Source organism: Loxodonta africana, chromosome 16, assembly GCF_030014295.1.
Source record: "Loxodonta africana isolate mLoxAfr1 chromosome 16, mLoxAfr1.hap2, whole genome shotgun sequence".
In the NCBI taxonomy this organism is placed as follows: domain Eukaryota; kingdom Metazoa; phylum Chordata; class Mammalia; order Proboscidea; family Elephantidae; genus Loxodonta; species Loxodonta africana.
This window is the reverse complement of record NC_087357.1, coordinates 71751807-71765724: the sequence shown is the minus strand read 5'-3', so window position 1 is coordinate 71765724 and position 13918 is coordinate 71751807. Positions and strand designations below refer to the sequence as shown.

Sequence of the window (13918 nt, the reverse complement as noted above, 5' to 3'; positions counted from 1 at the left end):
TTTTTTATGAAGGAAAGGAGGGATAGCTTTGCTTTGGAATGGACCCTTCTGCATAATTTAATACCACTTTTGAGGATGTCATAGCAATTCATGGGAGAATTCAGTAGCCCTAGTTCTTTGACAATGCTAGTCGTTTTATATCAGCTCTGTATTCGGAAAGAAATTACAAAGAGAAATTCAGGCTCTCCCTTAATATTCTCTTATATCAAAAATACGTAAAGAATTTTAGTTCTGATAACTTAGAGGAATAGCTATTTGTGCATACCTAATAAGCTTTTTAAGGGAACATAAATACTAAAGAAATTTTATTTCTAGTTCTATAGAATTCTTAGGCTGTCCTTATTTATCATTTTCTTTTCCATGTAGTGTTAGTTTTTTCACAAAGCAATGCCTCAGTTTCCATATGTGGAAAATAACAGTATGAGAGCACAGATGTGATTGTAAAACATTTTGTTCCATATCCCCCTCTGTTTTTTCTCACCTCTTTCATGTTACAAAATGTTCCTTTCTGTATGAGATATGTCACGTCTGCCAAGGCAGCTTTTGGCTCTAAAATCAGTTAATACTTAAACTGTGTATGTTAAAAAGGTTTTCTGCAGATTGCCTTTGGTCTTGGTTAGTTACTCAGTAGGTCCAACATTAAGTTAATATGGAGATAGAATTACCCACTTCAGCATTTGAGAAGGGGACCAGTTAAGGGCTTAGGTACAAGGGATGCATTACACTTACAACCTTCTATCTTTGGGATATGAGAAATAGCTCAATCATAGCATCATCAGGCTAAAGGGAATTTAAGAATTCATCTTGCTCATTCTCCAGCTTCTAGACTGGACTGCAATTTAACTATTTTAATGTAATACGGTGGGGGGATGGAGCGGATAGGGTAGGAGAAAAATGGACATTTCATAGATTCTCTCTAATTTAGTTCTCTGGTGCCTCTACAATAAGGAAATATCACTGTGCCTAATCTAAATGCCTATGCTGTGAGTATGAAAACAAGGAAGGAAATACCGATAATAGATTTTTCTCAACTTGTACATCCATCAAAAACCAGGTTACCAGAGTTTTCAAACACATCAGTGAACTTAACAGTCATGTAGTCCAACTCCTTTTGAGAGATAAGAAGATTTAATCTAATTTCTGTGAACTCCTCCTGAGTGAAGATGAAGAACAGTGGCTGTCAGTGTTCCTACATTTGAAGTCTGCTACTAAGTGATCTTTGGTTCTTTTGCTACTCTAAATCATTGAATCTGTTGTAATACAAGGAAGTACTCTAACCTTTTGACTATTTTTTGTTGTTTTTCTGTGGATCTTCTCTAAATTATTCACATCTTTCTAAAAATGTGAGGCTCAGATTTGAATATTATATGCAAATAGAATCCTAGCCAAAGTTGAGTGCAGTAAGAAGATTTTCTCAAACTCTGCATATTTTACCATGTTAGTACATGTTAGCTGTTCAGATAGCTTAACTACTTGTGATTCTAATGAAATTTTCTTCTGGTGTGAAAAACAGCAAGTGCTCCGCTTCTGGAAATTCAGTTTGACTCTAATCTAGTCCCTGGGAAGCAACTAACCTGGGCCAAAGGCTTCCTGAGAGACTTGGTTAACCCTAAACTTAGATGAAAGTATGTTTTAAACTTCTTAGGCTAAGAACCTCCTTTTTATCTTATTTTTAAGTTCTTATGTTGGAAATTTTTCAGCATATGCAGAAATAGAGTGAATATTATAATGAATTCCTGTTTACCCAAGAATTATCAAATTATGACCAATCTTGTTTCATTTACATTCCATCCACTACTCCCCTACCCACAATTATTTTGATGCAAGTCTCAGCTGTCCTTTTTTTTACTCATAAATATTTCAGAATGTATCTCTAAAGACTCTTCTTTTGTAAAATAGCCATACATGAAAACATTTATTACTTTCTTAATACAAAACCCTTTTGAGAATGTGATGAAAGTTATTTTACCCCAGAAAAATTTATGTTCAGATACATCTGTACATACAGACAACATTTTCAGTAGGTTCATAGATCTGAAGTGAATTGGTTAACCCCCTCAGGTTTACTGACCTCAATTTAAGAGCTTGTGATCTAGAGGGGCCAGTGTGGTGTGATCTTCCATTGAAGTTCGTACATGTACAATGTATACGTTTACTGGATTTTTTTTTTTTTGAGAATTTTCTTTGAGTAACTACAGATGCAGATAAGATGTGTCTTTACCTATTAATAGGAAACTTAAGATATATAAATAATGATAATAAAATGTAACATGGTAAGCCCTCCACTAGAAGTATAAGCATAGTTTTATAGGAATTAAGAAGAAGGAGAAGATTATTTCTTTCAGAGAGATTAAAGTAGTATTTGAACTGGGGCTTGGAGAATGGTAGATATGGGTAAAGGAATTCTAGGTAAGAGAACTTCCCAAGCCTAGACTTTAAAGCAAGAAAGCATAAAGTCTCTGACAAATATGGGGTGGTTCAGTTTGATTGGAAAGTAGGATATATGAAGAACAGTAGTAGGAAATGAATGAAAAATTAGGTCTTGGCTAGATATGAGAATCTTCATCACCACACAGAGAAGTTGGAGCTTTGATAAATGGTGGCTTGGAAGCCACTGAAACAGAATGATATAACCGTGATAGTCATTTAGAAAAGTTACTCTGATAAGATAGACTGGGTGGAACAAAGACTAGAGGCTGGGAGATCTGTTATGAAGTTAAGCAGAGACATAGTGAAGCATTAGGAATGGAGAGCAGGGGAGAACCACAAAACTGTAGAAGTAGAATCAGTGGGACTTAACAAGATTGTATGTTTAAGGGAAGAGAATGGTTGAAGATAATTTGGATGTTTTGAGTCTAGTAATGATGGTTGGAAAAATGGCGTGGCAGGAGCATCTCACCTCCTCTAACTTCACAAGGGGGAAGGAGAATCGAGATCTACAGCCCAAGGCTGATGTCTATGAGGTGGAGCTCAGATATACTTCCACCCTTCAAACTTTTTTACTATTTCTGACACCAGCTGTCCCTCTCATGGCACTCTACTTTTATTTTGGGTTCTATAATTCATTGCAGTGGCCACACAGAACTCACAGACCATATTCACAGTTATGGGGTTTATTAGGGAAGTAACAGGTTACAATTCAGGATCAGAGATGTCTCAGGATACAATTCTTTGATCAGGAGAGGCGATTCTCAGCCATGTCTGCAGGCAGGCTTCTCTCTGGTCCACGGTCTCTCAGCTACTCGGCCCTTCAACCCAGCCTCTGCCCTGCTCAGGCAAGTGTTAAAAAAGCTCTTTAGGTCCACTGACAAGTGCCTGGAGGCACCCTACCCTGCCAGCAAGCCTCCTGTCCAAAGGTGCTCAGCTCTCTTGCTGCATGGGTTGGCAAGCCTAGCTCTGCCAAGTGCTCAGAGGCACCCCACTCTGCCAGCAGGCCTCCTGCCCGAAGGCACTCAGCTTTCTCACTCTCTGGGCCAGGAAGGCCACCATGCTGTCTCCTGCTTGTCTCCTGGTTCTGTTGCCTCTGCTGCCACCTTTCACTGCTGCTGTTCCTCGCTGTCTTTCCCCTTCTCCGGGATTATAGCTCGCTCTCTCTCTTTGTTTCTCAGGTCTAGGAGGTTCTCACCGGAAGGATCCCAGGTCCAAAGAACACGCTTCACTCCTAGCTCTTCTTCCTTGGTGATAAGTGAGGTTACCCCTTTTTGCCTCTGGGATGGCTCATTTAAATCCTAGTGGGATAGCAAAACTGATCCATCCCCTTTTAGGGTTCCATATAACTTATTTGCATGACCTCCCCCCCACAACGGTGCTGTGCACCTTATTTGCATTATTAGCAAGCTGTCCAATCCCCCTGGTGGGCCACAGGTACCTTATTTGCATGGTCCCACTCAGTTATTTTGTGGGAGTTACAAGACCATGATGAAAATAGCCATATAAAAGTGATCCATTGCACCGCAATTGTACTGTTAACACTGATGAAAAACTCCTTGTTATTGCAGCAGCCCCCCTCTTTGATTGTAGCTGCCCTTCATATTCATTGGGATCTCTAGGCCTTTGACCATGTAGTTTTCTCCCCCATCAGATCCCTTTTTGCTTCTCTTCCTTTTTAAAACACCATCAAATTCCTTTCTGTCTTGACTTTGTACTTCATTTGTCCTGTGACTCTTAGCCCTAATAAAGTACAACCACCCCTTGTCTCCATTTCTACAGCTGGGCTATAGAGCAATTGGTGCTACCCCTTGTTTTGCAGCATTATCTGAGCTCTCAGTAGTACTCAGACATCCTTTATGTCCCTAGTCTGCTTCCTCCCATTTCTCTCAGGAAATATTCTAAATGTCATCTTTTTTCTTAATCTTCTAGCTACTCCTCTCACTATCAGAGAAAACACATGTCACTAGTGAGAACTTTTTCTGCTTATTATTCCCCCTCCCCTAAACTACTCATCTTTAATTTTTCTCTATATTTTGTAGATTCCACTGCCCTTCTGCTTCCTCAGGAAGCTTTTCCAAGTTCTCTGTATCTTCAAACTCTGTCTACTAGCACTTTCACGAATTGTTCAATCTATCTCATCTTTAAATGAAAAATAACATTTCCCTCATCTGTTACATTTTCTAGCTTTTTCTATGCTGTGACTTCCCTCGCCTTTCCTTCACGGCCAAGCTTCTGGACAAAAAGTACTGTATATGTAAAAGGTTTTAATACCCGTAAATAGTTCCCTGTAGCTTTCAAGATAAAGTTGGTTCTTTAATCTGTCACACAAGGCCCTTAGTGACCTTCCCTACTTTTTCTCTAGTCTCAGTTTCTACCTTCTCTTTCATATTCACTATGTTCCAACCATAATATAGCACAGCTAATATCCTGGATGTTCCAGGCTCTTTTAAGTTTCATGCCTTCATATGTTTTCTTTTTTTTTCTTATTACACCTTTATTGAAAATGGAGCCCTGGTGGTGTAGTGGTTAAGAGTAGTTTCGACTGCTAACCAAAAGGTCAGCAGTTCTAATCCTCCAGTTGTTCCTTGGAAACCTTGTAGGGCAGTTCCACTCTGTCCTATAGGGTTGCTATGAGTTGGAATTGGCTCGAGGGCAATGGGTTTGTTTGTTTTTTTTTGGTTATTGAAAACAATTCACATACCATATAATTCACCTATTTAAATTATATAACTTAGTGGGTTTACTGGGTTAGTGGTTTTTAGTACGTTCATAGTGTTGTGAATCCATCACCACAATCAATTTTGGAACATTTTCATTAGCCTCGAAAAGAAACATGCGTTTGGCTGCTAACCAAAAGGTTCAAATCCACCAGCCACTCCTCGGAAACCCTATGGGGCAGTTCTACTCTCTCCTCTAGGGTCTCTATGAGTTGGAATTGACTCGATGGCAACGGGTTTTTTGGGTACGCATTAACAGTCCCTCCACATTTTCCTCCAAATCCCCTCCACCAACCCTGGGGAGCCACCAATCTACTTTTTGTCTCCATAGATTTACCTCTTCTGGACATTTATTTTTGTGACTGACTTCTTTCCATAGTGTTTTCAAGACTTATCCAGGTTGAAGCATGAATCAATACTTCATTCTTTTTTATGGCTGAGTAATATTCCATTGTGTGGATATACCACATTTTGTTTATCCATTTATCAGTTTATGAACATTTGGTGTGTTTCTGCTTTTGGCTGTTACGAACAATGCTGCTATGAACATTTGTGTACAATTTACCTACTTTTCATTTTTCTTGGTTATAGACAGGAGTGGAATTTCTGGGTCAAATAGTAGCTCTACGTTTAATTTTTTTTAAATGGTTAAACTATTTTCCAAAATGGCTGCACCGTTTTAGAGCCCACCAGCAGTGTATGAGGGTGCCAATTTCCCCATATCTTTGTCAATACTTGTTATTACCTGTCTTTTTGATTATAGCCATGCTAGTGGGTATCCCTATGGGGTGGTTCTACTCTGTCCTGTAGGGTTGCTAGGAGTCAAGATTGACTCAGCGGCAATGGGCTTAGGGGGTATGAAGTGGTATCTCATGGTGTTTTTGATTTGTATTTCCCTAAGGACTAATGATGGTGAACATCTTTTCATGTGCTTATTGGTCATTTCTATGTTGTCTTTAGAGAAATGTCTATTCATATCCTTTGCCAAAATTTAAAATGCGTTGTCTTTTTATTATTGAGTTGTAGGAGCTTTTTATATGTTATAGATACAAGTCCCTTGTCAGATATATGATTCTAAATATGTTCTTCCATTCTGCGGGTTTTTGTTTACTTTCTTGATGGTATCCTTTGAAGCACAAAGGTTTTAATTTTGATGAAGTTCAGTTTGTTTTTTCTTTTGTTGCTTATGCTTTAGTCATTTTGTTCTTTCTGTCATATTCAAGAAACCACTGCCTAATCCAGACTCGTGAAGATTTACGCCTATGTTTTATTCTAAGACTTTTATAGTTTTAGCTCTTACATTTAGGTCTTTGATCTGTTTTGAGTTAAATTTTGTATATTGTGTGAAGTAGGAGCCCAACTTCACTCTTTTGCATGTAGATATCCAGTTGTCCCAGGACCATTTGTTGAAAAGACTATTGTTTCCCCCACTGAATTGTGCTGGCACTCTTGTCAAAAATCTGTTGACTTTAAATGTGAGGTTTCATTTCTAGACTCTCAGTTCTGTTCCACTGATCTGTAAGTCTACTTTATACTTTCACTAACTTCTGCTTAGGCTGCCTTATCTGCCTTGTCCACCTTGCAAACTCCTACTTCATGATTTTCTCAAATACTATCTGCTAAAACCTTCCCTGACTTGCTGGCCTTATGCATACATTTGTATGCCTTCAGCACAGTGCTCATGACTCTTTGTGGTCAGTTAACATATGTATCACCTTCAGTAGTTAATAAGCTTTATGAAGGTAGAGACTGTGCCTTTCATACGTGAATCCAGGCACCCAGCACTATGCCTGACAAATGGTGTACTTTTGGTACATTTGTAGGAGGAGGAACAGGTTTGTAGGGGCATTAAATTTTATTTTGTGTGTGTTCGTTTCTAGGTGCTGTCAGGACATCTGGGGGTGATATTTAATAGGCATTTTTATTTATTAATTGAAGTGTGTTTGCTACCTTTCTTACTTAATTTACTCATTTGTCAGGTATTTATTGGTGCCTGTCACATGTCAGGGACCGTGCTAGGCTCTGGGGATACAGTGGTGAACAAACCAATGTCCTGCACCCATGAAGGTTGTATTCTAATAGGGAAAACAGACAATATATGAATGGTTTGAGATAGTGGTAATAAAACCAGCAAGGAAATCCAGAGCCTGAAGGAAAGGTCAAAACTAGACACGCAGATTTTGGAACAGTTTCAAAGATGTAATACTTGAAACTACAACTGTGATAGTGGATGGAATCACCAAGAGATTGAGCATAAAAAAAGAACTGTAGAGAGAATCTTGAGAATATCCAAATTTTGAGGTCAGGAAGAAGAAGGAATCCTAGAGAAGGTTAATGGGCAGGGGCCGGGGAGGGGAATGGTCTAAAAAACAAGAAAATCAAAAGATTACAATTCTGGGAACCAAGGGAAAAGAGAAAAAATATATATATATAGAATGGTGAAGGAGGTTTAAGCCCAAGAAAGAGCCATGGGTTTAGATTGTGGGATAGTCATTAGGAATCTTTAGAAATAAGTTTCAGGGGAGTTGTTGAAGCCAGTTCTTAAAAGATTGAATCCTGGGACTTTTTTTGAAACAATGAAACTGTGCTGTGACTTTTTTTTTTTTTTTTTGGTCCTTAATGCTGGTTTATGGTTAGACTTGTATCATCCATGAATGAATATTTTAAAGGTACATATTCAGATGTTATTCATCTTTGTTCTTACCTCTGGGAGGCTTTATTTTTTCTGAGTGACTTGAAAATTGGTTCTATAAAGAATATCTGTCTCTCAGACTTGTTGTCTGTTGAATTTCCTTCATTTCAAAAGCCTTTACATTTTCATATTTTATCATTTCTGCTGTTAGAATGTGTTAGTCATCTTGTGTTAAAAATTACTTGATCATTAGATAGTAGATAAGAACTACTTTAGGTGAAGGGAAAGACAGCACACAATACAGGGGAGGTCAGCACAATTGGACTAAACCAAAAGCAAAGAAGTTTCTTGAATGAACTGAATGCTTCGAAGGCCAGCATAGCAGGGGCAGGGGCCTGGGGACCATGGTTTCAGGGGACATCTAAGTCACTTGGCATAATAAAATCTATTAAGAAAACATTCTGCATCCCACTTTGAAGAGTGGCGTCTGGAGTCTTAAACGCTAGCAAGCAGCCATCTAAGATGCGTCAATTGGTCTCAGCCCACCTGGATCAAAAGAGAATGAAGAACACCAAGGACACAAGGCGATTACAAGCCCAAGAGACAGAAAGGGCCACATGAACCATCGACTACATCATCCTGAGACCAGAAGAACTAGATGGTGTCCGGCTACAAGTGATGACTGCCCTGACAGAGAACACAACAGAGAACCCCTGAGGGAGCAGGAGAACAGTGGGATGCAGACCCCAAATTCTCATAAAAAGACCAGACTTAATGGTCTGACTGAGACTGGAAGGACCCTGGTGGTCATGGCCCCCAGACCTTCTTTTGGCCCAGGACAGGAACCATTCCCGAAGCCAACTCTTCAGACATGGAGTGGACAATGGGTTGGAGAGGGATGCTGGTAAGGAGTGAGCTTCTTGGATCAGGTGGGCACTTGAGACTATGTTGGCATCTCCTGCCTGGAGGGGAGATGAGAGGGTGGAGGGGGTTAGAAGCTGGCGAAATGGACACGAAAAGAGAGTGGAGGGAGAGAGCGGGCTGTCTCAAGAGGGGGAAAGTAATTGGGAGTGTGTAGCAAGGCGTATATGGGTTTTTGTGTGAGAGATTGACTTGATTTGTAAACTTCCACTTAAAGCACAATAAAAAATATAAAAAAAAATTACTTGATCATTCATGTGACTGGTTGCTGTTACACGCATAGACAGTTGTATATGGTCACTAATGTGTAACTTTTTTTTTGATCAGTGACAGAAATGTTGGTAAATGTTCTCAGTATTTGCTCTGATGATGAACTAATGACCGAAGGTGAAGACCAGTTTGATGGTATGATTATTCATTTTACTTTTTTTTAAATTGTGAAATGGTATCTTTTAACTGCCTAGCTCAGATATGCAGAACTTTGAAAAAATAGTCATTGCTCTTAAGTAGTTTATGCTATTTGATAAGTGACAAGAATCACTTTTATCAGATACTGCTTATTTAAAATTTTTAAGAATACTTTTAGTGGTTTAATTATTTTATGGAGGTATGGAGAAGAAAAATTTTGGGAAAAGGGATTTGGAAGGAAAAGAAAAAGACACTAAAATGATTGTGGTTTTCACGAATATGGACATTGCTTAGAGGAGGGAGAATAGAACCACTTTTTGTTTCATTGTACAGTGTTCTTATTGCATCAGAAGTATACCCTGTACCCCAGTGTTGGTTTTACTTCTACATTCCAAACACCAAAGCTGGCTGTTCCCAATGTCTGAGGGGTTATGTTCTAAAAGACCGTTTGTTAGTTTAGTATGGAATTCAGAAAGCATTTTTTCCATAGAAACAAGGTTATACATGGTTGTTAGTTCTTATATAAACCAACAAACCTACGTTTGTTGTTTTAATGTTTCATTTATGGTATAAATTAATACTAAAGAAACAAAATTCCTTTAGTTTTGAAAATTTTGTTTAAAACTTTGTAATTTAAATATTTATTTAAAACACATCCACAGAGCAAATAAACATAATGGTAAACACATTTTAAGCTTAAAACTCTTTATTTCCTTTCACATTCCCCTCATGTCTCTTTGTTTTAGTACTCTTTTTATAGGCATAATCAGTATATAAATATTTCCATGTATTAAACATGGTCTACACATTGGTAAGTTTTAATAGCTGCATATTTTAAAGTAAATAAAATACTATAATTTTCATAGTTGATCTCATACTACTTGGCATTTGGGTTGTTTTTAAATATCCTTATTATGAATAGCAATGTAATAAACAGCTCGTACAATAGCTTTTATTTTCCTTCTTGGAATAAATTTCTGGAAGAGAATGGCAGAGTTAAAGTATATGAAGAGTTTCATGATTGTAGGGGTGAGTTGCCAGGTCACTTTGCAGAGGAATTGGACCAATAGAAAGTGCCCTCAGAAGTGCACCCGTAGACCTGTTTCTCCACAGGCCCACCTCATTGAGTTTTGTTATTCGTACATATTTTGGTCAGCCATGGTAGTGAATTACAGGTTAGTTAAATTTACATTTCTTTTATTTCTATTAATGCTAAAACAAAAATTACTTTTCTAATTGTGTAAACTGTCCATCTTAATTGACCACTTATCAAGTAAAATCTGGGTAGAAACTATATAGAAATTTCTCTAATTACAAACAGGCTTGATTCTTAAGTACTGTCATAAGCCAGCCAGTTTGTACACAGTGCAAGTGTCTGCCTTTGCCCTCTGTTGGTCGCAGTCAGAGATGTGATTTTACTCTGGCTTGGAGTTTTGTGCTATGAGTCGGAATCAACTCGACAGTACTGGGTTTTTTTTTGGGTGGAGTTTTGTTAATAACTGAAATAAGTATATATCTGTTCTTTTTTTGATTTAGATAATAAACTTTAATGAGTAATATTTATTTTTCCTGAATTTGATTCTCTCTCCTTTTGATGTTTGTTGAAGTTTTTAGTTTTGGTATATTTCATCATTTATTTCATTTCCATAAAAATTTTAAATATTTTTAATTATTTTTTTTCCCCATTATGCTATCATAGTTTGTTGTTAGAAACAGATCTGAGTTCAAATTTTAGCTCCTCATAATAGCTGGTTGGCTTCAGGGAAGTTGTTTAACCTTTCTGAGTCTCAGCTTTCTCATCCTCAAAATGGGCATATAATATCTACTTCATAATGTTGTAGGTACTGAGATAAAGACGAAAATAATTTTTTGGCACATAGCCTACTTATTTTTTTTAGATGACATTTTCTGTTAATTTGTCAAATTCTATGAACTATCTCGTGAGAGTTTTAACGGTACTACATTAAATCTATAAATCTAGGTAGTTTTTTTAAATTTAGCTTCTCAACTAAGACCAAGATCTCTTGCTGTATGTAATTGGTTCATTTAATATAATTACTCCATATAATGTACTTAATATAATATACCTACTCCATTCATTTAAGATTATGTTGTTTTTCTCTGAAAAAAAATCTATTATTTTCAAGTTAAATTACTACTCCAGTATTTTATATTCTTACTACTATTATAATCGGTATCTCTTAATGTATTTTCTAGCTTTGTGCAAAGGAATACATTATGTATTTGTGGGTTTATCTTATGTCCAACAAGTTGGATCAGCAGAATTATTTCCTATGGTAATTTTAATTTGTTTTTGTTAACGTTTTAAAACATAAGATGTCTTTTTCTTTAAGACTGATATTGTTATTTATTTTCTACACTTTTACTTTGATTTCTTTTTATTCTTTAAAAATTATTATTAATATTGCCAAGAGTGTGTTAAATAGAAATAGGTAACACTTTAGTCATCTTCCTATAATAAAAAGAAAAAAGTTTCCTTATTAAGTCTAATTATAGTACTTGTTTTTAGATACCTATGATTTATGTGATGATAGACACCGAACCATGTCTTGGAATTCAATCAGGAATAAATATAAAATTTTATTATATTCCTTCTAATGAGAAGATTTCATGTGTTTTTAATATTTTTTCCTATCAACGTGATAAATTATGCTCATTTATCTACTTGTTGGGAAACCCTGGTGGCATAATGGTTGACTGCTATGGCTGCTAACCATAGAGGTCGGCAGTTCAAATCCACCAGGCGCTCCATGGAAAGTCTATGGGGGCAGTTCTACTCTGTCCTATAGGGTTGCTATGAGTCGCAATCGACTTGACAGCACTGGGTTATCTACTTGTTACATCATTCTTACATTCCAAGGGTGAATTAAATTTGATCCTAAAAGAGGCAGTGTGGTTTAGTGAAAGGATTGCTGGTTTAGGTGTCCTGGCACCTAACTATTACACTAGCCATGTAATCTTGGTAAAGTCATTTAACTTCCCAGGATCCTCTCAACCATAATCTGAGGAAATCAAAACTGAGGATCAAAATTCCTTCCTACTCTTAAGTACCTTTTAAAATTGTTAAGCACCATTTATGACAATGTTTCTATGGGAAATTTCATTGCATTCCAGCTTTGAATACTAGAAATAGATCCTTAACTGCCAACATGGCAGGTGCAGTTAACTCTTCATTTCTTCACCCTCCCACTACCAAGTCTTAGGAGCAGGGACTTCAAGAAAAGTATAAGAGTAAGGGCCTGGGAGTTTGCATGGAGGAAGGAGAGCAGTTTGGGAGGGAAAGAACATTGAGTGAGCGGAGGAAAGGGGGAGGAGATTATGATAGAGCTAGGTTTAGGATGGGGTAAGGAAAAGAGCTACTGGAACCAGGCTTATTTCCCCCTCCCTCATTCATACTTCCTTACTTCTCCCCTCTGTCCCTCTTTTCTCCTTTCCTTTCACCATGATGGCATGCCTTTGTCCTTTCCTTCTCCTTTTCCTGCCCAGCAGTGGAACCATCCTGTGACCCAGGGCTAGGAAGAAATCTGACTTCAGAACGAAAACTTGTTGGAGTGGGGGGTTGCTGTGGAAGAAGAATAAGGATGGAATGAAGAGGAGGGTTTAGCTTTTCTGTGGTGAAATTGAGAGAGCAGGATTGCAGATTTCCCAGTGGCAGGAAGGAAAGAGTAGTTTTTGTATACTCAAGGCTGAGACTGGGTAAAAGGAGTAAGACTCTCTTTATCTGTAAGTGATGAATCTTTGGTATTCTATATTGTTCAGGCAAAAATTTGCATAAGCATATTGCATGTATAAATACACGTAGCATCCCTTTTAGAGGTATTATTTAATCGTAAAAGAATTTTTCACCACTTGATGTCTATGATATTTAGAATGCATACTATTTCAGATAATTTATCTTTTGAGTTTGGTAAAGGAAATATATAATCCATATGTGTTACAGTTTTACTAAATAAAACTTTGAATTTCCTGTAGTGGAATCATGTATCTCAGCATTAGAATGGGGGATATAGAAAGCTCAGATGAAACCATCCCTGCTGCCCACTCCTAGAGCTATTACTTGCTTGAAACAATCTGTTGCTATTTCTGCAAAAAGATGTCCCCCTAAACACCCAGATTGGATTGGGAACAGAAAGCACATACTGTCGCTCCTGAGTATATGCAAAAGCCCTACAATTCACATTCAAGAAATCTACTCTTGTTACTGAAGAATGTGGGAGGCTTAGCTTTTCCTTTACTGGGAGTGGGTGAGGTTTTCCACGGAGGTAGGTTATTAAGTTACCTACGTTTCTCTGTGTATACTAGATTTTGCAGATTTTGAAGAACCACATGAACTTGTATCTCATTGTGTCACAACCTTTCACTTAACGTACTTCAGTGGGTGACACATTTCCTTAGTGGTATCAATATAGATGTGCGGTTGTCATTAGCACAGTCTTTTATCAGTCTTATGTGTTTTCACGTGTTTTTTTCTGTCCCTAGTTATGTCTACTTTCATCAAATATTATAGACATTCTGTCCATAATTTCTTCTGAACACATATCTTTTAAGATATCTCTACTTTAGAGCTCTACCCAGTGGCATCCCTCTTACTCACCAGATTCTACAGTACTACATTTTCAATTTTTCTAATATGAGGGCCTTCATTTTTCTCCCTTTCTTTCTACATTCATTCTTCAGTACCACTGCCAAGTTAAATCTCTATCTTTTTATTTGTCTCAACCACCTTTTCTCCATCATTCACTTCCTTTTTTCTGGACTCTCCATCTGAAGAACGGCTCATATATGGCAA

The 13918-nt window shown here is 37.5% G+C and overlaps 1 protein-coding gene across 6 annotated transcripts in view; it reads left to right on the top strand.

Annotated features, from left to right (window-relative positions):
* PPP3CB (protein phosphatase 3 catalytic subunit beta) overlaps positions 1-13918 on the top strand; it is a 49492-nt gene that overhangs the window by 24402 nt on the left and 11172 nt on the right. For all 6 annotated transcript variants that reach the window (XM_064269717.1, XM_064269722.1, XM_064269721.1 and 3 more), the window contains exon 10: positions 9028-9105. In XM_064269717.1, coding sequence (XP_064125787.1) covers positions 9028-9105 — 78 coding nt within the window. The remainder of the gene's footprint in view (positions 1-9027; positions 9106-13918) is intronic.